Here is a 23,602-nt window from a genome sequence, read left to right on the forward strand (position 1 = left end):
TCAAGAACGGTTTGTAATCTATTACAAAAATAAAACAAACTGGATGGAATATAGAGAGATTTGCACAAAATTCTTCCTGAATCTCCAATACAGCAACGCTAACAAAAATAATTTGCAGAAACTCGTTACTGAAGACGGAGTCATCTATGATTCTCCGAATTTTATTTTAAAAGAGGAAGCTAATTATTTTTATTATTTTTAGTCTCATCCTCCCACTAAATGAAGATTACCGTAAGGAATTCTTTCCAAATAATATTAAAAATAAAAAAATTAACAAATGTAAAGATTAGTGCGAATGCCAAATTACAGAGGAATAACTTTTTGAGGCTATTAAATCCTTTCAGTCTGGAAAAACCCGGGGTTTGATGGCATATTGGTAGAGGTATATCAAGTATTTTTTGATATACTAAAAGCTCCATAGTTAGATTGTTTTAATAAGGATATGGCAGACATACACACCCTTTGGAGAGATTGGGTACCCCTAGTAAACTGGAAAAAAAATCTGTCAAAAATTGCTAATATATGCAATTATTATTGGATAGAAAACACTCTAAAGATTCTAAAACAGTTGGAATTATGTCTGTAAGTATAGCAGAACTCACAGGGCAGGCATTCTTCCAAACTAGTTTTTGTGGCCATGAAAGTTGGAGCAACTTTGACGTCATGGCCCCCACCCTTCCCAACCAGTTATGATTCTGGGGACACATCTCTTCCGCTAGATGTCCTCTTTCATTAGAGCTTTGAATCGTTCAAATCCCGCGAGAATTGACCCTATGGGAGTGAAATTAGTGCGTGCCACGAGAGAATAGGCTGTGCGTATGGGCGCGAATTGGTCCCAGCCATTCCTTTGTTCCAGCACTCAAGAGAAGAGCAGACGATGGCCGATTGAATTGAAGTTTGTTTTGCGTGTCTAAAACATCATAAAGCTTGCTTCTGCACTTAGTTTGACCTGTTTAGTCGACATATAATATGTAATTTTGAAGTTTTGATGCGCAACTTTTCCGGACCAGAGGACGTTTTGGGTGCATTTCAGCTGATGTTATTAGCAGTAGCTAATACAAAGACGCAAGACTTGAAACCAAACGATGTATTGGGTAAGTATGAAGCCTTCCAGAACATTCTGAACGAAGACCATCGAAGGTAAGGGAATATTTATGCTTAAATCTGTGTTTCTGTTGACTCCAACATTACGTGGAAATGTAGCTTATATCTGAGCGCTGTCTCAGCATATGGAATAGTGTGCGATTTCTGTAACGTTAAAAATAAATCTAACACAGCGGTTGCATAAAGAAGCAGTGTATCTTTCTAACTATATGTAGAACATGTATATTTAGTCAAAGTTTATGATGTCTATTTACGTTATCTTGCCGCGCTACATAGATTTCCTGCGGGCATTTTTGAGTAATTTCTGAACGTGAACTCACTGTAAATGGACATTTATGGATATAAATGGCATATTATTGAAAAAAAAAATATGTACTGTGTAACATGTCATATTACTGTCATCTGATGAAGATTTTTAAAAGGTTAGTGAGCGATTTATTTTTTAATCCTGCGTTTGTTGATTGCATGTTTTGGCTATTCAAATGAGCTGTGTCTGGTGGTGGTTTTACATATATATGTGCTATGTTTTCGCCGTAAAACATTTTAGAAATCTGACTTGCTGGCTAGATGAACAAGGTGTTTATCTTTCATTTGAGCTATTGGACTTGTTAATGTGTGGAGGTTAAATATTTTTAAGAATATTTTTGCGTTCCATGCGCCACCGTTTCAGCTGAACGTGGGAGGGTTGATTCCCAATTGGGAACCAGTATCGTAGACAGGTTAACTACTCCGATAGAAATGGTAGTCTGGCAGGTACTCAGCAGGAAGGTCTGATTTCTCTATTATTAAAACAAGACCCAGATGGCAAATATAAAGACCCAGTCTATCTAAAAAAAACTGGAGGCCCCTTACACTTCAATGTTGTGATGCAAAAATACTAGCAAAATGCATAGCACTCAGAATTAAAAGGGTTTTACGAGGTATAGGTTTTTTACATGGACGATACATTGAAGATAATATACGACAACTACTAGAAATAATAGAACATCATGAAACATCTAAGAAGCAGGTCTGGTATTTATAGCAGATTTTGAAAAGGCATTTCATAAAGTAAGACTGGACTTTATTCATAAATGCCTGGATTTTTTCAATTTTGGTAATTCTCTTATAAAATGGGTAAAATATAATGTATAGCAACCCCAGGTGTAAAATAGTAAATAAGGGCTACTTCTCGGAGAGTTTTGAATTGTAAAAAGGAGTTATTAAACAAGGGTGTCCGCTGTCACCATATCTATTTGTTATGGCCATCGAATTGCTAGCTATTAAAATCAGATCCAATAACATTAGAGGATTAGACTCAAGTTTTATATTAAGTCCGCAAGCTAGATCCCTGCAATGTCTCATTGAAAATCTAGATAACTTTTATGTACTCTCTGGACTAAAACAAAATTATGATAAGTGTACAATATTACGTGTTGGATCTTTAAAAATGTAAACTTTTACATTATCCTGCAGTTTACCTATAAAATGGGCTGATGGTGAAGTAGACATACTCGGTATTCATATCCCAAAAGATATAAATAAGCTCTCCACAATGAATTTCAATAGAAAACTTGTAAAAATAGACAAGATCCTGCAACCATGGAGAGGACTACCTGTCTATTTATGGAAAAATTGCCCTGATTTACACCATAGTCATATCTCAGTTTCCTCACTTACTTATAACGCTGCCTACACCTGATGATTCATTTTTCAAATCATATGAGCAAAAAATATTTAGCTTTATCTGGGACGCTAAACCAGACAAAATAAATTGTGCCTATCTATATAATGAATATGAATTGGGTGGGTTGAGATTATTAAATATAAAAGCACTAAACATCTCTCTAAAGCTTCACTAATTCAAAAGTTTTATTTGAACCCTAAATGGTTCTCAAGTAGATTGCTAAGAAAAGCTCATCCATTGTTTAAAAATGGCCTTTTTGCCTTTGTGCAGATCGCCATGTCTCATTTTGGATTAATTTAAAATTATACTTTTTTTCAAAGTATCTGTCTTTTTCAAACAAGCATTGCAGAGCTGGCTACAATTTCAATTTCATCCCCCTGAAGGGATAGAACAAATATTACAACAAATATTATGGCTGAACTTAAATGTTCTGGTTGATAAAATACCTGTATTTATGGGAAAGATGTTTGAAAGGGTCATTTGTTCTTAAATTATATTGTAAATTGGAATGGTAGATTTATGTCCTTGATGGAGTTATCAGAATTGTACGGGAGGGTCTGCTCAATCCAAGAGTACAACCAATTGATTACAGCATTACCCCAAAAATAGAGGAGGCAGGTGGCAGTGGGAGGAGGTGGGGAACTGGTCTGTATGCCCAATATAAAGGATCAAAACTGGCGGAGGAATAAAAAATTGCATAAATATAAAAGTATACCAGTTTAATTCAAGACTTTGTGCTTTTCACCTAAAATTATTATGTAGAATTCTTGCCACCAGCAAAACGTTGAATATTTGGGGCATAAAATCAACGAAGCTCTGCAGATTTTGTTGTGAGGATACAGAATCAATAGACCATTTATTTTGGTATTGCCCTCAGATAGCCTGTTTCTGGTCTCAGGTTCAGGAATGGCTGAAAATGCATAGCATTGATCTAAAAATTGACCCTAGAAATTGTACTGTTAGAAGATCTGTAGAGACAGTCAATTACGAATATACTAATACTCTTAGTAAAAGTATTTATCTTCAACACGCAATCTGTGGATTTTGTTCGATTAGATAGATGAAATTGCACGTTAAACATCACAGCATAGTTGAAAGATATGTGTTGCATAGAAACCCGAAGTGGGTGGCCAGCAGAGATAGATGGGATGGGCTGAGGGAAGCTGAGGGTTGGGATGTGGAATTGGAGACAAGTGGGGGTGGATTTGCTGTGCGGGAGATAGAATGATGGTCAAAGATAAAAGTTATTAAAAAGTCTAAATAAAGCATAATAAAAAGTATGTTTGAATGACTCTGAGGGGCAGTGTTTTTACAACTAATGCCGGTTTGCCTGAGGCGGATGCTGTGCAGGTGTTTGTACACATGCATATACACACACTCTCATTCAGTTAAACGCATGCAAGAACACCTGACTGCCACTGAGCAGACTTTGAATGTCTGCTTTGGAAGACCTTCAAAAGTTTTCCTCAGCACTACTTCTGTGCATGTTGCTCATCTCACTCTCTTCTACACTTTGGTGAAAATGTTTCCAATCCGTCATTCCACTCATAAAAATATTGTTGTCAGTAGGCTTCGCAAATGCCATACAAATTGAACAGCATAACGCATGGCTTTCTTCACTGCATGACAGCCATTTCCGATTGGTGCCGTCTTTAAAACAGTTTTGTTTTGATTCCTGCATTGGGTGGAAACATAAAAATAACTTGGGTCTCTTGAAATAATCAAAAGTTGGTCTAGCATCCTGGCCTTCCCTGACTCTTTCTTCCACTGAAACCTGGGCCTGTCATCAAACCCAAAGATCCTCTCTTCCACTGAAACTGGACAGGGCCTGTCATCAACATCAATGCTCTCTTCCACTGAAACTGGACTGGGCCTATCATCAACATCAATGCTCACTTCCACTGAAACTGGACTGGGCCTGTCAACATCAATGCTCTCTTCCACTGAAACTGGACTGGGCCTGTCAACATCAATGCTCACTTCCACTGAAACTGGACTGGGCCTGTCAACATCAATGCTCTCTTCCACTGAAACTGGACTGGGCCTGTCATCAACATCAATGCTCACTTCCACTGAAACTGGACTGGGCCTGTCATCAACATCAATGCTCACTTCCACTGAAACTGGACTGGGCCTGTCATCATCCTGGATATGAATAAAATAATATATAAATGAACTAATAAAGGCCCAATTTTGAAAAACTACAGAAACACAGCAGCAGCCCCACTATTTCATATCAAGTGAATGAATGACGACACAACACGTTTTTTTGTGTGGCTTTTCTTGCCGTTCACAACGGACTGTTGGCACGGTGATGAGTTTCAATGCATTGTCTAGTAAGAGGTGAAGTGGTAGGAACCATGGCGATGAGGATCATAGCTAGCAAATCACTGTAGCCATTTTCTCCCGCACGTAATATGAATTTGAGAGGGAAAGGACTTGACTGGTTTTACAATATGTATACTATTTGCAACCAATGGCTGTATAGACATGAAATAAAATTAGCTAATTAACGTTTGGATATGTCAAATGCTATTTAGCGTTTAGAACGCAAGGCAGAAGCAATCAGAATCAAATTAAAATGCTTATTTTAGCTAAGTAAATTATACTGCAGTAAATCACTGATACTCAAGTGATTGCCATTTCCAACAAAATCCCCACAGAATGGCAAAATCTAGGCATTCAGAGCTTTGCTAGGCATCAAATTGTAGTTTTTCCGCTATCTGGTTTGAACACCCAGTTACTGTACGTCTTTACCTCAAATCTTTCTTTCTGGTAGATTTACAGAGCAGTAGCTGACCAATAGTATTTGCATTTCACTCATAAAGTCTGATATAACATGTTGTATTTGTAACACATTTAGGCACATATCTACAGCTTCGGCTGCACTATCTTTGGCTTCGCTGTCCTCTCCGTTTACTCTTTTACCCTGCGAACTGGGTTGTGGCATCTTCCACTTGCCGGTCTAGCACTTCGATGTTAGCCTTTTAATGAATGAGACTAACAGTGTGGGGCAAGAGAAGGCAATTTGATGTCACTTTGTACGAGTTTTGACTGCTTGTTATCAATTATTTTAGTTTATTGGTATTACTGGTATTACTACTACTGCTGAATAAAGTTGGTTAATTTTTTACATTTACTTGCATTTGAGTGAAGACTTTTGACTCTTTTGTCTCTTAACTTTTCAGCCCCACCCTTACATTTTTTACTCTGCTCTTCCATTTTTTTATTGTAGCTTGTTTTCGAGCTGTCACTGTCAATGTGTGTGTGTGTGAGCGAGACAAAGGGGGTGGGGCTAAGGGTTGCGTCCACGTTCGTTTGGAATAGACCAACGGGCCTGGGGGAAAGTGTCGCTCAACCTTCTGTTAACTTTTTTATTATTAGTAAAAAAATGTATAACACAGGTGGGTCACTGGCCCAGAGGAATTCTCCCGGTGCTCCCGGTGGCCAGCCCGCTACTGGCTGTGGTCATGAGTAGATTTGCTTGTTTTGATATCAAAACAATAGCTGCATTTAGCCACATGTGCACATTTTGTTCATATCCTTTGCTAGTTAGTGAGTTATTAGCCCAGTTATAGATCATTTGTAGTCAGCAATAGGGGAGTGATTGTTTCCTACAAGAGCACAAAACATGCACATTTCTAGACATTTTTGAAAGCCAGTCAGAAAAAGAGCTTTTTTTGGTCTTAAAGGGCAGTGCTGTATTTTGAGACAGGTTTTGAGACCTCGTGAAGCTGGTTGAGAGAATGCTAAGAGTGTGCAAAGCTGTCATCAAGGCAAAGGGTAGGCGATTTGAAGAATCTCAAATATATGCATGTATTTTTGTTAACACCTTTTTGGTTACGATAAGATTCCATATGTGTTATTTCATAGTTTTGATGTCTTCACTATTATTCTACAATGTAGAAAATAGTAAAAAATTAAGAAAAACCCTCGAATGAGTAGGTGTTCTAAAACTTTTGACTGGTAGTGTACTTCAATAAACATCGGCAATTTTGCATCAACTCTTGTCTCTGTGTTGGTATGGAGTATGCTCATAGGCCATGAATGTTTATGCATTATACAGTATGGGTAGATGCATCTAACCCCAATGTCCTCTTTCCTGGCGAAGCTCACCTATTTCCTGTATCTTATGGTTAGGGCCTCATCTGCACCTAGCAACTTCATCTGGATGTTATGAGTTGATGGTAGTTTACTAATGTCAGCAAACTATTACGGAAGTGACTTATTGACTTCTCTAACATTGTACAGCACTTGCGGGGAGAAAACACAAATTTAGAGACCTTGGAAAGGTCATGTGGTGGGAACAGTGGTGGGTTATTTCTTATAAATCCCCTCCAGAGGGGAAAGTTGACAGGTTTGTTCATGTGATCAGTATGAGTCACTGTATGAGTTCCCCCCCAGAAAAGGAAATGCCAATGTAGTGTCTTTCAGCCTAAAAAACAGCTTCCAATTACATGTGTGCGTTTGCTTACACCCACACACCTACAGTGATAAGACACTGATATGTCATGACCTCATTCTCTTGATGGGGTGAGCAACTTCAGTAAATCAGTTCATCAGATAATTTTTACCATAAACTTCCACAAGTCTATAGTTTTCTTCAGCTTGAGTAATGATAACATCAAATAAAAAATAAAAAAAATAAAATACAATTTTATTTGTCACATACACATGGTTAGCAGATGTTAATGCGAGTGTAGCGAAATGCTTGTGCTTCTAGTTCCGACAATGCAGTAATAACCAACAAATAATCTAGCTAACAATTCCAAAACTACTACTTTATAGACACAAGTGTAAGGGGATAAAGAATATGTACATAAAGATATATGAATGAGTGATGGTACAGAGCGGCATAGGCAAGATACAGTAGATGGTATTGAGTACAGTATATACATATGAGATGAGTATGTAAACAAAGTGGCATAGTTAAAGTGGCTAGTGATACATGTATTACATAAATATGCAGTAGATGATATAGAGTACAGTATGAGTACATATGAGATGAATAATGTAGGGTATGTAAACATTATATTAGGTAGCATTGTTTAAAGTGGCTAGTGATATATTTTACATCATTTCCCATCAATTCCCATTATTAAAGTGGCTGGAGTTGAGTCAGTGTGTTGGCAGCAGCCACTCAATGTTAGTGGTGGCTGTTTAACAGTCTGATGGCCTTGAGATAGAAGCTGTTTTTCAGTCTCTCGGTCCCAGCTTTGATGCACCTGTACTGACCTCGCCTTCTGGATGATAGCGGGGTGAACAGGCAGTGGCTCGGGTGGTTGTTGTCCTTGATGATCTTTATGGCCTTCCTGTGACATCGGGTGGTGTAGGTGTCCTGGAGGGCAGGTAGTTTGCCCCCGGTGATGCGTTGTGCAGACCTCACTACCCTCTGGAGTGCCTTACGGTTGTGGGCGGAGCAGTTGCCGTACCAGGCTGTGATACAGCCCGACAGGATGCTCTCGATTGTGCATCTGTAGAAGTTTGTGAGTGCTTTTGGTGACAAGTCAAATTTCTTCAGCCTCCTGAGGTTGAAGAGATGCACTGCTGTGCCTTCTTCACGATGCTGTCTGTGTGGGTGGACCAATTCAGTTTGTCTGTGATGTGTACGCCGAGGAACTTAAAACTTACTACCCTGTGCGTGGGTGAACAGGGAGTACAGGAGAGGGCTCAGAACGCACCCTTGTGGGGCCCCAGTGTTGAGGATCAGCGGGGTGGAGATGTTGTTGCCTACCCTCACCACCTGGGGGCGGCCCGTCAGGAAGTCCAGTACCCAGTTGCACAGGGCGGGGTCGAGACCCAGGGTCTCGAGCTTGATGACGAGCTTGGAGGGCACTATGGTGTTAAATTCCGAGCTGTAGTCGATGAACAGCAGTCTCACATAGTTATTCCTCTTGTCCAGATGGGTTAGGGCAGTGTGCATTGTGGTTGAGATTGCATCGTCTGTGGACCTATTTGGGCGGTAAGCAAATTGGAGTGGGTCTAGGGTGTCAGGTAGGGTGGAGGTGATATGGTCCTTGACTAGTCTCTCAAAGCACTTCATGATGACGGATGTGAGTGCTATGGGGCGGTAGTCATTTAGCTCAGTTACCTTAGCTTTCTTGGGAACAGGAACAATGGTGGCCCTCTTGAAGCATGTGGGAACAACAGACTGGGATAGGGATTGATTGAATATGTCCGTAAACACACCAGCCAGCTGGTCTGCGCATGCTCTGAGGGCGCGGCTGGGGATGCCGTCTGGGCCTGCAGCCTTGCGAGGGTTGACACGTTTAAATGTTTTCCTCATGTCGGCTGCAGTCAAGGAGAGTCCGCATGTTTTAGTTGCGGGCCGTGTCAGTGGCACTGTATTGTCCTCAAAGCGGGCAAAAAAGTTATTTAGTCTGCCTGGGAGCAAGACATCCTGGTCCGTGACGGGGCTGGTTTTCTTTTTGTAATCCGTGATTGACTGAAGACCCTTCCACATACCTCTTGTGTCTGAGCCGTTGAATTGAGATTCTACTTTGTCTCTATACTGACGCTTAGCTTGTTTGATTGCCTTGCGGAGGGAATAGTTACACTGTTTGTATTCGGTCATGTTTCCGGTCACCTTGCCCTGATTAAAAGCAGTGGTTTGCGCTTTCAGTTTCACGCGAATGCTGCCTTCAATCCACGGTTTCTGGTTTGGGAATGTTTTAATCGTTGCTATGGGAACAACATCTTCAACGCACGTTCTAATGAACTCGCTCACCGAATCAGCGTATTCGTCAATGTTGTTGTTTGATGCAATACGAAACATATCTCAGTCCACGTGATGGAAGCAGTCTTGGAGTGTGGAATCAGATTGGTCGGACCAGCGTTGAACAGACCTCAGCGCGGGAGCATCTTGTTTTAGTTTCTGTCTGTAGGCAGGGATCAACAAAATGGAGTCGTGGTCAGTTTTTCCGAAAGGAGAGCGGGGCAGGGCCTTATATGCGTCGCGGAAGTTAGAATAGCAATGATTCAAGGTTTTTCCAGCCCTGGTTGCGCAATCGATATGCTGATACAATTTAGGGAGTCTTGTTTTCAGATTAGCCTTGTTAAAATCCCCAGCTACAATGAATGCAGCCTCCGGATATATGGATTCCAGTTTGCAAAGAGTCAAATAAAGTTTGTTCAGAGCCATCGATGTATCTGCTTTGGGGGGAATATATACGGCTGTGATTATAATCGAAGATAATTCCCTTGGTAGATAATGCGGTCGACATGTGATTGTGAGGAATTCTAAATCAGGTGAACAGAAGGACTTGAGTTCCTCTATGTTGTTGCGGCCACACCACGTCACGTTAACCATAAAGCATACGCCCCCGCCCCTCTTCTTACCAGAAAGATGTTTGTTTCTGTCGGCGCGATGCGTGGAGAAACCAGCTGGCTGCACCGACTCCGATAGCGTCTCTCCAGTGAGCCATGTTTCCGTGAAGCAAAGAACGTTACAGTCTCTGATGTCCCTCTGGAATGCTACCCTTGCTCGGATTTCATCAACTTTGGTGTCAAGAGACTGGACATTGGCGAGAAGAATGCTAGGGAGTGGTGCACGATGTGCCCGTCTCCGGAGTCTGACCAGAAGACCGCTTCGTTTCCCCCTTTTACGAAGTCGTTTTTTTGGGTCGCCGGCTGGGATCCATTCCATTGGTCGTACTGATGGTGAGTTGACGCTGCTCTTATGTTCAGTAGTTCTTCTCGACTGTATGTAATGAAACCTAAGATGACCTGGGGTACCAATGTAAGAAATAACACGTAAAAAAACAAAAAACTGCATAGTTTCCTAGGAACGCGAAGCGAGGCGGCCATCTCTGTCGGCGCCGGAAGTCAGCATCGCAATATCTACACTTTTGTATCAAATATAAACATAACCTCATAATTAGTTCACACAAAAAAAAATCTTTATAATCTATTTCAAAGCTAGGAAAGTCGTTCTCGGCACTATTTCTTGAGTTCGGCTCAGGAATGCAGCAAAATTTATGAACTTAATGAGTCAGCTGAATGGTAAAAAGTGAGAGGAATTTCTCAGAGGATGCTCCCAAATACATGAGTCAGTAAATGTCTGCATTTATTGACATGATCACACTTGCAACACGCCCCCTTCTCATGCATCAGTCTTACTGGAACTCCTTAACACAGAATAGGAAATCCTATAGTAGCAGAAAGTCAGAGATCTACAGTTCATTTCTAGTCACGTCAACAGTTCTGCAAGAGCCTGAATGCCAAGGGGATGGCACATGACACTTCTCTCACTTCTTCTCGCTTTCGACTTGTTGGGTTGGTCCTTGCAGCATTGACTGTCAATGCAGTGTGTTTGATCTGGATTTGTTCTGTTAAGGTAAGGTAGTCTAGCGGTTACGAGCGTTGGGTCAGTAACCAAAATCTGTCTGTGTCCTTGAGCAAGGCACTTAACCCTAATTGTTCCTGTAAGTTGATTTGGATAAGAGTGTTTGCTAAATGACTAAAATGCAAATGCTATGCTGATTAATGCTGTATAGACTACATTAAATGCACAAAACATTAAGGACACTTGCTGTTTCCATGACATAGACTATCCAGGTGAAAGCTATTATCCTTTATTGATGCCACTTCAATCAATGTAGTTTAAGGGGAGGTGACAGGTTCAAGAAGGATTTTAAGCATTTAGACAATTGAGACATGGATTGTGTGTGTGCCATTCAGAGGGTGAATGGACCAGGTGCCAGGCGCATCGGTTTGTGTCAAGAACTGCAACGCGTATGGGTTTTTCACACTCAACAGTTTCCTGTATGTACCAAGAATGGTCCACCACCCAAAGGACATCCAGTCAACTTGACACAAATGTGGGAAGCATTGGAGTCAACATGGACCAGCATCCTGTGAATGCTTTTGACATCTTGGAGAGCCCAGGTCCCGACGAACTGAGGCTGTTCTGAGGGCAAAAGTGGGGGGGGGGGTACAACTCAATATTAGGAAGTTGTCGTGAACCGTTACTTAAATGAGTTCGCTGTTCGAGGTCATTGGGCTATACATCTTAAGGTATTTACTCTATGTGGTCTATGCTTCTCTAGCGCTGCAAAGTGGACCATTTTTGTTCAATCTCAAAATAAAATTGCTTTGTTACTGCATGAGTCTGATTCTTGGGCTTTGAGATGAGATGATTTCTATATCTTATATAAGGTTACAAGAGACCTGGTGCACCAGGGCAAAACATACTATAAACATCACCAAGCCCAGAGTTAAACTCAAGACATACAAGGCTGTATTTGGTCACAGATCTGTTAGGGTTCTATAAGGCCTATTTGCCAAATCACGGCAAAATCGATAGATTCATTCGATCCAGGCTCCTAAATGTTTCTCTAAAAAGAAATACATTATAACATTTAGAATTGTCTGTGCAATATATTCCATCAACATGTTTTCCTATTTTTGATGTGATATGATTGTTCTATTCTTTGAGGTGTAACAGCGCTGGAGAGGATTGGTTAATTGGTTCTCCTGTTTTTTATTTTAGCATGGTGAATGGTCGTCAGGAGCTGGAGTGTTTCCAGGTCATGGTAAGCGTCATTCTGTGGGGGGAAGGGGAAGTTATACATGTATTTGGCAATTTAACAGACATAACCATCATTTTGTTTGAAGGCAGTGAAATATGTTCTTGTCTGTTAAAACTATGCTAAAACATTTATTTGTCTCACTGACACTTATTGACAAATGAATTACTGAGCCTGGCACCTGGGCCCCTATAAAGTTACAGGAAACTGCACCCCCACACTGGCGCCCACCTGAAAACAGTTCGGAACAGTTTGTGTATATATAATGGTGACATTTCGTGACGCTTTGGTCTACGGAAAGTGTTTTTCCTCAATGATTTACAGCACATTCGGAAAGTATTCATACCCCTTCCCTTTTTCCACATTTTGTTACGTTACAGCCTTATTCTAAATGGATACAAATTCCTCATTCCTCATCTCACAATCTCCCATAATGACAAAGTGAAAACAGGTTTAGATATTTTTGCACATTTATTAAAAATAAAAACAGAAACATATTATTTACATAAGTATTCAGACTCTTTGCAATGAGACTCAAAATTCAGCTCAGGTGCATCCTGCTTCCATCCTTAAGATGCTTCTACAAATTGAGTCCAAATGTGGTAAATTCAAATGATTGGACATGATTTGGAAAGGCACACACCTGATTATATAAGGTCCCACAGTTGACAGTTCATGTCAGAGCAAAAACTATGCCATGTGGTTGAAGGAATTGTCCGTAGAGCTCCGAGACAGGATCGTGTTGAGGCACAGATCTGGGGAAGGGTTCCAACACATTTCTGCAGCATTGAAGGTCCCCAAGAACACAGTCACCTCCATCATTAAATGGAGGAAGTTTCTAGAGCTGGCCTTCCATCAAACTGAGCAATCGGGGGAGAAGGGCCTTTCTCAGGGAGACCAGAAAAACCTAATGGTCACCCTGACAGAGCTCCAGAGTTCCTCTGTGGAGTTGGAAGAACCTTCCAGAAGGACAACCATCTCTGCAGCACTCCACCAATCAGGCCTTTATGGTAGAGTGGCCAGACAGAAGACACTCCTCAGTAAAAGGCACATGACAGCTCACTTGGAATTTGACAAAAGGCACCTAAAGGATTCTCAGTCCATGAGAAACAAAATTCTCTGGTCTGATGAAACCAAGATTGAACTCTTTGGCCTAAATGCCAAGCGTCACGTCTGGAGGAAACCTGGCACCATCCCTACGGCGATGCATGGTGGTGGCAGCATCATGCTGTGGGGATGTTTTTCAGAGGCAGGGACTGAGAGAATAGTCAGAATCAAGGGAAAGATGAATGGAGCAAAGTACAGAGAGATCCTTGATGATAACCTGCTCCAGAGTTCTCAGGACCTCAGACTGGGGTGAAGGTTCACCTTCCAACAGGACAACGACCCTAAGCACACAGCCAAGATAATACAGGAGTGGCTTTGGGACAAGTCTCTGAATGTCCTTGAGTGGCCCAGCCAGAACCCGGACTTGAACCCGATCGAACATCTCTGGAGAGACCTGAAAATATCTGTGCAGCGACGCTCCCCATCCAACCTGACAGAGAAGAATTGGAGAAACTCCCCAAATACAGGTGTGCCAAGCTTGTAGCATCATACGCAAGAAGACTTGAGGCTGTAATCGTTGCCAAAGGTGCTTCAACAAAGTACTAAGCAAAGGGTCTGTAACTTGACAAAATGTGGGTAAAATCAAGGGGTCTGAAAACTTTCAGAATGCACTGTATATAAACCCTTAATTGCTGATGCTATGTATTGGCCATTGAAAGGCTTTAAAGCCACCTGTTGGTAATATTGGCACTCTCTAGTATATCTAGAATTCATGGAATTCTACAGTATTTCAATTAAATGTTTCAAGGCCAGTAACATTAGTAATCTCTAAAAATGATATGTTAACAAAAATATATATACACTTTTTATGTTAAGCTCACATAATATAATTTAAAAGAATGCATTATGGTGTCTGTAATGAGGCAAAAACGAATGGTAAGGAAGTGCCAAGATGGAGTCACGGTGGCTTTAACACAGCGCCCCCTACCAGTCATCTAGCGTATAAATCAAAGTATATTTACATACACAGTAATAATTAGATATTAAACTGATTATACAATAGTCAAGTAAACACCTTACTCTGCTTATCTTAATTGGTGTAAGGTCACAATTGAAGTAAGCATACGTTGATTAAAGGACCTGGTTTCTGAGCAATCTTTCAAATGATGGACATGTATGGACATGTATGGAAATGGACATGTACATGGACATGTAAACTAGCGGTGCGTGTGTCAGCTGTTTGGCAATTGCTAATAACCCATCCGTGACCGTCCCACTATATGTGATAAAGTGAAAATCTGAGGCCGGCACCAAACCCTAACCCTCAAATACAGAAAATGCACTATAGGCTGCAGTCAAAGACAGCAGAATAATTTTTTGACAGGGGGTGCAGGATTTTGTTTTGCTTAGATGTGTTTCTGCTTATAGTTTCCAACATTTTGGTAGGCTATTTGTTAGTCAACTTCTCTATAATTAGATACGTGTAGCTTCTCTTCTGTCATTATATGTTGCCCTAGAAGACTAAATAAACCCTTGCTCAACAGAATAATGTAATTGATTGTCCAAATGACATCAGTTTGACCTGAAAAAGAAAGCTGTGAAAACGACACAATGTGTTTCTGTTAAGATTTCAGTTCAGCTTTGATGCATAATTATGTGTTTGAAATACTATCAGCTTTTATGATACTTTTATAATGAAGACAGCACCTCTACGGATCGTACAGTATATAACTGAAGAAGCCTTAATTGCATAAGAAGAATGATAACTTTTTAGTGAGCGTGTTTGCAGTTTTATTATGCATTTTTGAAAATAAAAAGCAAAAGTGTCTTCTTTGTCCCACAGACTTGGCCAAATTCCTCAGAAGTCCCTCCTCCAATTCTAGTGTGTTCTTTAAAGGTTGGTGACCCAGTCATGACTTTGCATTGTTGATACTGTGTCTGTTTATTCCTTAAATAATCCCTACTGTTCAAAAGTAAAAAAACAAGGACAATTCTAAGTGACCCCAAACTTTTGAACAGTAGTGTAAGTAACTCAAAATGGATAGTTCACCAAAAATACAAACACAAACATTCTTTACTTTTTTGAACTTACTTTGGCTGTTGTTATTTGACCCAGACCGTTTACAGTGCCTTGCGAAAGTATTCGGCCCCCTTGAACTTTGCGACCTTTTGCCACATTTCAGGCTTCAAACATAAAGATATAAAACTGTATTTTTTTGTGAAGAATCAACAACAAGTGGGACACAATCATGAAGTACAACGACATTTATTGGATATTTCAAACTTTTTTAACAAATCAAAAACGGAAAAATTGGGCGTGCAAAATTGTTCAGCCCCCTTAAGTTAATACTTTGTAGCGCCACCTTTTGCTGCGATTACAGCTGTAAGTCGCTTGGGGTATGTCTCTATCAGTTTTGCACATCGAGAGACTGAAATTTTTTCCCATTCCTCCTTGCAAAACAGCTCGAGCTCAGTGAGGTTGGATGGAGAGCATTTGTGAACAGCAGTTTTCAGTTCTTTCCACAGATTCTCGATTGGATTCAGGTCTGGACTTTGACTTGGCCATTCTAACACCTGGATATGTTTATTTTTGAACCATTCCATTGTAGATTTTGCTTTATGTTTTGGATCATTGTCTTGTTGGAAGACAAATCTCCGTCCCAGTCTCAGGTCTTTTGCAGACTCCATCAGGTTCTCTTCCAGAATGGTCCTGTATTTGGCTCCATCCATCTTCCCATCAATTGTAACCATCTTCCCTGTCCTTGCTGAAGAAAAGCAGGCCCAAACCATGATGCTGCCACCACCATATTTGACAGTGGGGATGGTGTGATGAGCTGTGTTGCTTTTACGCCAAACATAACGTTTTGCATTGTTGCCAAAAAGTTCAATTTTGGTTTCATCTGACCAGAGCACCTTCTTCCACATGTTTGGTGTGTCTCCCAGGTGGCTTGTGGCAAGCTTTAAACAACACTTTTTATGGATATCTTTAAGAAATGGCTTTCTTCTTGCCACTCTTCCATAAAGGCCAGATTTGTGCAATATACAACTGATTGTTGTCCTATGGACAGAGTCTCCCACCTCAGCTGTAGATCTCTGCAGTTCACCCAGAGTGATCATGGGCCTCTTAGCTGTATCTCTGATCAGTCTTCTCCTTGTATGAGCTGAAAGTTTAGAGGGACGGCCAGGTCTTGGTAGATTTGCAGTGGTCTGATACTCCTTCCATTTAGCTTATTATCGCTTGCACAGTGCTCCTTGGGATGTTTAAAGCTTGGGAAATCTTTTTGTATCCAAATCCGGCTTTAAACTTCTTCACAACAGTATCTCGGACCTGCCTGGTGTGTTCCTTGTTCTTCTTGATGCTCTCTGCGCTTTTAACGGACCTCTGAGACTATCACAGTGCAGGTGCATTTATACGGAGACTTGATTACACACAGGTGGATTGTATTTATCATCATTAGTCATTTAGGTCAACATTGGATCATTCAGAGATCCTCACTGAACTTCTGGAGAGAGTTTGCTGCACTGAAAGTAAAGGGGCTGAATAATTTTGCACGCCCAATTTTTCAGTTTTTGATTTGTTAATTTGAAATATCCAATAAATGTTGTTCCACTTCATGATTGTGTCCCACTTGTTGTTGATTCTTCACAAAAAAATACAGTTTTATATCTTTATGTTTGAAGCCTGAAATGTGGCAAAAGGTCGCAAAGTTCAAGGGGGCCGAATACTTTCGCAAGGCACTGTATTTGGGTCAATTGGCATTTGCCTTGTCAGATAATAAAAATCATAGCAGCATGACATGACTCATCTAGCATGCTCTCAGGAAAACAGGAAAACAGAATAATATCCACTAAGTAACTCCAAAGCCTCCTGTATACCATACCTGTATATCTTTCTCAGGACAGCAAAATGTACACTGAGTATGCAAAACAGTAAGAACACCTGGCCATTCCATGATGTAGACTGACCAGGTGAAAGCTATTATCCTGTCACGCCCTGATCTGTTCACCTGCCCTTACCTTCCCCCCCAGGTGTCACCCATCTTCCCCATTATCCCCTTTGTATTTATACCTGTTTTCTCTGTTTGTCTGTTGCCAGTTCATCTTGTTTGTCAAGTCAACCAGCGTTTTGTCTCAGCTCCTGCTTTTCCCCAGTCTCTCTTATTCTCACTCTCCTGGTTTTGACCCTTGCCTGTCTGGACTCTGAGCCTGCCTGTCTGACCACTCTGAGGGTGAATGGGCAAGACAAAAGATTTAAGTGCCTTTCAACGGGGTATGGTAGTAGGTGCCAGGCGTATCGGTTTGCGTCAAGAACTGCAACGCTGCTGGGTTTTTCACGCTCAACAGTTTCCTGTGTGCTTCAAGAATCCAGCCAACTTGACACAACTGTGGGAAGCATTGGAGTCAATATGGGTCAGCATCCCATATTGTGAAATGCTTTCAACACCTTGTAGAGTCCATGCCCCAATGAATTGAGACTGTTCTGGGGGCAAAAGTGAAGGGCTGAACTCAATATTAATAAGGTGTTTCTAATGTTTGGTATACTCAGTGTGTACTTTGTGAAACAAAAAACTAATTTGAATATTAAAAGTTACTTACTCCCTAAGTTGACCTATTTTTTGGTTTTCTCTGCCGCAGCTCTCCCCATCAAACAGAGCTTTGCTGAGCTAGGTGAGCTGGAGTGGGAGGAAGAGAGGAAGGAGATGGACAGTATGTTCCTGACCAAGAGTAGGACCCACATCCAGGTGACTGAGTCAGGCTGGTACCTGGTCTTTGTCCAAGTCACCTTCAAGCTGCCAGCAGGGAAGGAGACCAGAGACCTAATGCTAAGGCTGGATTTCACCTATTCGGAACAGACGGACCAGATTGCCAGTGCCTTCGACAAACGGCAGTTGCTGGAAGAGGAGCAAGACGCCACTCTGAGTTTCTCTGTCCTTGTGCGGGTGGGGCCGGAGAATAGACTGTCTGTCCTGGCAAGCCACAGGGCCCTGATTGATTATGAGAGGAGACCAGTCTCCACCTACATCACCATCATTAGATGCTCTGACTAGCCAAACTGGGCTGGCGTGTGGGCCAAGGTCTACTAGCTTTGGAATCACTGTCTGTATGCCAATCAAATGCCCACACTTAACAATGAAAGAAACAAGTACGTCACCACGACCAAAGACAGGCCTAGATTCAATCTCTAAGCTGAATATCAGTGTAAAGGTGACCGAATGCTTCCCAGCTGAAACAGTTAGGAAGAGTTGGTGCATAGAGTTGAAGTCGTAAGTTTACATACGCCTTAGACAAATACATTTAAACTCAGTTTTTCACAATTCCTGACATGTAATCCTACTAAAATGTCCCTGTCCTAGGTCAGTTAGGATCACCACTTTATTTTAAGAATGTGAAATGTCAGAATAATAGTAGAGAGAATGACCTATTTCAGCTTTTATTTCTTTCATCACATTCCGAGTGGGTCAGAAGTTTACATACACTCAATTAGTATTTGGTAGCATTAGCCTATCAGAAGCTTCTAAAGCCATGACATAATTTTTAACTTAGTGTATGTAAACTTCTGACCCACTGGAATTGTGGTACCGTGAATTATAAGTGAAATAATCTGTCTGTAAACAATTGTTGGAAAAATTACTTGTGTCATGCACAAAGTAGATGCCCTAACTTGCCAAAACTATAGTTTGTTAACAAGACATTTGTGGAGTGGTTGAAAAACAAGTTTTAATGACTACAACCTAAGTGTATGTAAACTTCAGACTTCAACTGTGAATACTTTAGTCTGGTAAACATATCTGATTCTAAGATTTCCGAATGGCATTCTGAAGTACCCATTCTAACAACCTACGACTTTGATCTCTTATGAACACAATCAGAGACTTTCTGTCGACTCTCTCCAGCAGACAGACCGGCGACCACAGAGAGAGACAACAAGACATACACTCATACGTTTGTAAATTGAAATGTCTTTTCAAATGAGCGGTCGTTCATGTCAGATATTAGCAATTTCTATGAGTGTATTTATCAGCCATGAGTTTGTATGAACTAATTGTGTGTGTTTTCATGTATTTCTGTGACTTGATTAGTTAGTTAGTAAATAAATAATTAAACCAATTTGTATATCGCTGATTCATAATTTATGCTAGGGTTCGTGCAAGGGTTTGCAACATTCAGTAATGAGAACTGATGAGGTAATAATTCATTAATAAGCGACTGTTTTGATAAGATATAAAAACATCTGATGAGTTATAGTCGAGAAATTAACACTAACATTTTCCCATGGTGCCCCAACTTCCTAGTTAATTAAAGTTACATGATTCGTTTAATTGCGTAATTAAATTACACAGAGAATTGATTTTATAATATACAGTCCTCACATTTAATGATAGTCCAGACATGACAGCCTTTACAACATGATTTAAATTTAAAGGCAATGTTCCCACGTTCGTAGAGACTGCATTCACGGTAAACACTGCATATGTCGGCTCAATGGGAAATTACCTTTACATTTCACTGGCAAGCAAAACATTTTTAAAACCTGTGCTCTTATCATGAGCTGTCAATAGGTCACTGCTGGCTTGTTTATGACGTGTGACAGAGAAACTGTAGTTAGGATCAGTGGTGCTGATAGACATGAATATAGTCACTGGCACGAGGCAAGCGGGATGCTAAGTTTCTTCCTCTTAATTTTCTGACTAATTTGTCTTCCCAAAACTGAATGTCTGCATTGAAGACAAAATAGTTATGTTAGGGTTCTAGCACAGTGCATCTCAATAGGAAGACTACAGTAAAGCCAGGATTTTATGTGGGCTGAAAAATCTAACCATGCATTTTGTATGTTAAATCTGGTAACTTTTTTCATATATTCAACAATGGAATGTGTTGCAGAGAAATAAAGTGCCTGACCACACTAGACAACTTAATGTTTTGTTGCAATGATTGATGTACACTGAGTGAAAAAAACATTAGGAACATCAGCTCTTTCCATGACATCTTTCACCTGGATCCACCTGATCAGTCTATGATCCCTTATTGATGTCACTGGCTAAATCCACTTCAATCAGTGTAGATGAAGGGGAGGAAGCAGGTTAAAGAAGGATTTTTAAGCTTTGAGACAATTGAGACAGGGATTGACCGTTTAGTCACGGTAATTAGGCTTCTCCAAGCTCTGATGCTGCTGATGGTCATTAGTAAACAAACTTGCAAATGTTTTATTTTAATTTTACCTTTATTTAACCAGGTAAGCTAGTTGAGAACAAGTTCTCATTTACAACTGCGACCTGGCCAAGATAAAGCATAGCAGTGTGAACAGACAACACTGAGTTACACATGGAGTAAACAATAAACAAGTCAATAACACAGTGGAAAGAAAAAAAAGAGTCTATATACATTGTGTGCAAAAGGCATGAGGAGGTAGGCGGATAATTACAATTTTGCAGATTAACACTGGAGTGATAAATGATCAGATGGTCATGTGCAGGTAGAGATACTGGTGTGCAAAAGAGCAGAAAAGTAAATAAAGTAAATAAATATTAACAGTATGGGGATGAGGTAGGTAAATTGGGTGGGCTATTTACCGATGGACTATGTACAGCTGCAGCAATCGGTTAGCTGCTCAGATAGCAGATGTTTGAAGTTGGTGAGGGAGATGAAAGTCTCCAACTTCAACGATTTTTACAATTCGTTCCAGTCACAGGCAGCAGAGAACTGGAAGGAAAGGCGGCCAAGTGAGGTGTTGGCTTTAGGGATGATCAGTGAGATACACCTGCTGGAACGCGTGCTACGGATGGGTGTTGCCATCGTGACCAGTGAACTGAGATAAGGCGTAGCTTTACCTAGCATGGACTTGTAGATGCGTTAGGGTTTTCTTCCATCGAAGGAGAGTCGGACCAAAATGCAGCGTGGTAATTTTCATACATGTTTAATAATGATGAAAAAACAAACAATACAAAAACAAGAAACGTAACATGAAAACCTAACAGCCTATACTGGTGCAAAACAGAGACAGGAACAATCACCCACGAAACACTCAAAGAATATGGCTGCCTAAATATGGTTCCCAATTAGAGACAACGATAAACACCTGCCTCTGATTGAGAACCACTCCAGACAGCCATAGACTATGCTAGAAAACCCCACTGAGCCACAATCCCAATACCTACGAAAAACCCCAAGACAAAACACACCACATAAAAAACCCATGTCACACCCTGGCCTGACCAAATAAATAAAGAAAACACAAAATACTAAGACCAGGGCGTGACAAGATGACCTGGAGCATACAGGTCGCAGTGGTGGGTGGTATAAGGTGCTTTAGTAACAAAACGGATGGCACTGTGATAAACTGCATCCAGTTTGCTGAGTAGAGTATTGGAAGCTATTTTGTAGATGACATCGCCGAAGTCGAGGATCGGTAGGATAGTCAGTTTTACTAGGGTAAGTTTGGCGGCGTGAGTGAAGGAGGCTTTGTTGCGGAATAGAAAGCCGACTCTAGATTTGATTTTAGATTGGAGATGTTTGATATGAGTCTGGAAGGAGAATTTACAGTCTAGCCAGACACCTAGGCACTTATAGATGTCCACATATTCTAGGTCGGAACCATCCAGGGTGGTGATGCTAGTCGGGCGTGCGGGTGAAGGCAGCGAACGGTTGAAAAGCATACATTTGGTTTTACTAGCGTTTAAGAGCAGTTGGAGGCCATGGAAGGAGTGTTGTATGGCATTGAAGCTCGTTTGGAGGTTAGATAGCACAGGGTCCAAGGAAGGGCCAGAAGTATACAGAATGGTGTCGTCTGCGTAGAGGTGGATCAGGGAATCGCCCGCAGCAAGAGCAACATCATTGATATATACAGAGAAAAGAGTCGGCCCGAGAATTGAACCCTGTGGCACCCCCATAGAGACTGCCAGAGGACCGGACAACATGCCCTCCGATTTGACACACTGAACTCTGTCTGCAAAGTAGTTGGTGAACCAGGCAAGGCAGTCATTAGAAAAACCGAGGCTACTGAGTCTGCCGATAAGAATATGGTGATTGACAGAGTCGAAAGCCTTGGCCAGTTCTATGAAGTCGGTTATGATATCGTTTAGTACCTTGAGCGTGGCTGAGGTGCACCCGTGGCCAGCTCGAAAACCGGATTCCCCGCAGTAGAAGGTACGGTGGGATTCGAAATGGTCAGTGATCTGTTTATTAACTTGGCTTTCGAAGACTTTAGAGAGGCAGGGCAGGATGGATATAGGTCTAAAGCAGTTTGGGTCTAGAGTGTCATGATCGCGAGCTACCATCCTGTATGGTTTCAAATAAACAGGCTTTTGGACATATGACTGAGAACTGTATGCACCCCGCCTAACTAGGACTGAATAGCAGCCTGCGGAGTGGGGACAGGCAATTTTAAATGGTTTTCCATAGGGCTTTACATAAAGGCAGCCAATGTAAAAACCAAGAAAATGATTTCCTCATTTCTGTCATGCTTCTACTAAAAGACAGATCTAAATGGGTAATCAATAAATCATGGGATATATGTCAGTTGCGAGGTCTTAGCAAGTGAATTATTCATTTTCAAATGATTATGCTAGCTTACAAATGAACTTTACCTAAATGATTTTGGTAGCAGAAGTTAGATTTACACTGATATCAATCTCCTGGTAATAATGACTTGGACAATAGTTTCCAAAAAAGCATTTAAAATAATAAAAAAGCTTGCTAGAGCAGAAAAAAATGGAAACTTACTGACAGCTGTGACAGATGGACTTCTTTGAAATCATCAAAAATCAGCTTTGAAAGAGTTGCCTATCACAGTCCGATGTGTGGTTCTGAATCACAATTCAAAGGTATCACATACCCCATATGTGGCACACGTGGTACCACATATCACCATGTGAATCATGTGATGCTTTCCACCGTTTAATGGTGTGATTGTAGTCTAATCGGATGCCTCTCAATGAAAAGCTCATCTCTCGAGTTGAAGAGGTGCGTCACAACATGAAAATGCTAACACCGAATAGACGCCCTATAGCTCAAAAGTGATATGCACTTTCACATAATCATTGGAATTGCTCAATACAAGCGTTGAGATTTAGACAGTTGAGGTGTGTTTATGTTATTTGTAACAGCTTCCCCATTATTCCCGTTGTACTTATGCCTGTCTTCTCTGTCTGTTGCCAGTTCGTCTTGTTTGTAAAGTCAACCAGCGGTTTTGTCTCAGCCGTCTGGTACCGTTGACCCACCTCTGGTTTACTGACCCCTGCCTGCATTGACCTGTCTATTG

General features: G+C 41.0%; 2 protein-coding genes across 3 annotated transcripts in view; both read left to right on the forward strand.

The window, feature by feature from the left end:
- Window positions 1-791: 791 nt before the first annotated feature.
- LOC110509523 (serine/threonine-protein phosphatase 6 catalytic subunit) overlaps window positions 792-23,602 on the forward strand; it is a 61,154-nt gene continuing 38,343 nt past the window's right edge. Inside the window, exon 1 of the mRNA XM_090227338.1 lies at window positions 792-1,094. Coding sequence (XP_090083464.1) covers window positions 1,086-1,094 — 9 coding nt within the window. The 5' untranslated portion in view covers window positions 792-1,085. The remainder of the gene's footprint in view (window positions 1,095-23,602) is intronic.
- LOC149970614 (uncharacterized) lies at window positions 1,004-20,261 on the forward strand. 2 transcript variants are annotated; one of them, XR_016493441.1, is made up of 4 exons: window positions 1,004-1,140; window positions 12,261-12,303; window positions 15,188-15,241; window positions 17,980-18,018. XR_016493441.1 is itself a non-coding variant. In XM_090227339.1 (4 exons), exons 1-4 carry the CDS (start codon window positions 10,998-11,000, stop codon window positions 18,390-18,392), a joined length of 618 nt encoding a protein of 205 aa, XP_090083465.1. In that variant the 5' UTR covers window positions 1,147-10,997; the 3' UTR covers window positions 18,393-20,261. The 2 variants fall into 2 exon arrangements, 1 of the variants encoding a protein (XP_090083465.1); XM_090227339.1 differs by lacking the exon at window positions 1,004-1,140 and adding an exon at window positions 1,147-11,105 and having other exon boundaries at window positions 17,980-20,261.

Source organism: Oncorhynchus mykiss, chromosome 29 (assembly GCF_057628025.1).
Source record: "Oncorhynchus mykiss isolate SJ-2025 chromosome 29, ASM5762802v1, whole genome shotgun sequence".
NCBI lineage: Eukaryota > Metazoa > Chordata > Actinopteri > Salmoniformes > Salmonidae > Oncorhynchus > Oncorhynchus mykiss.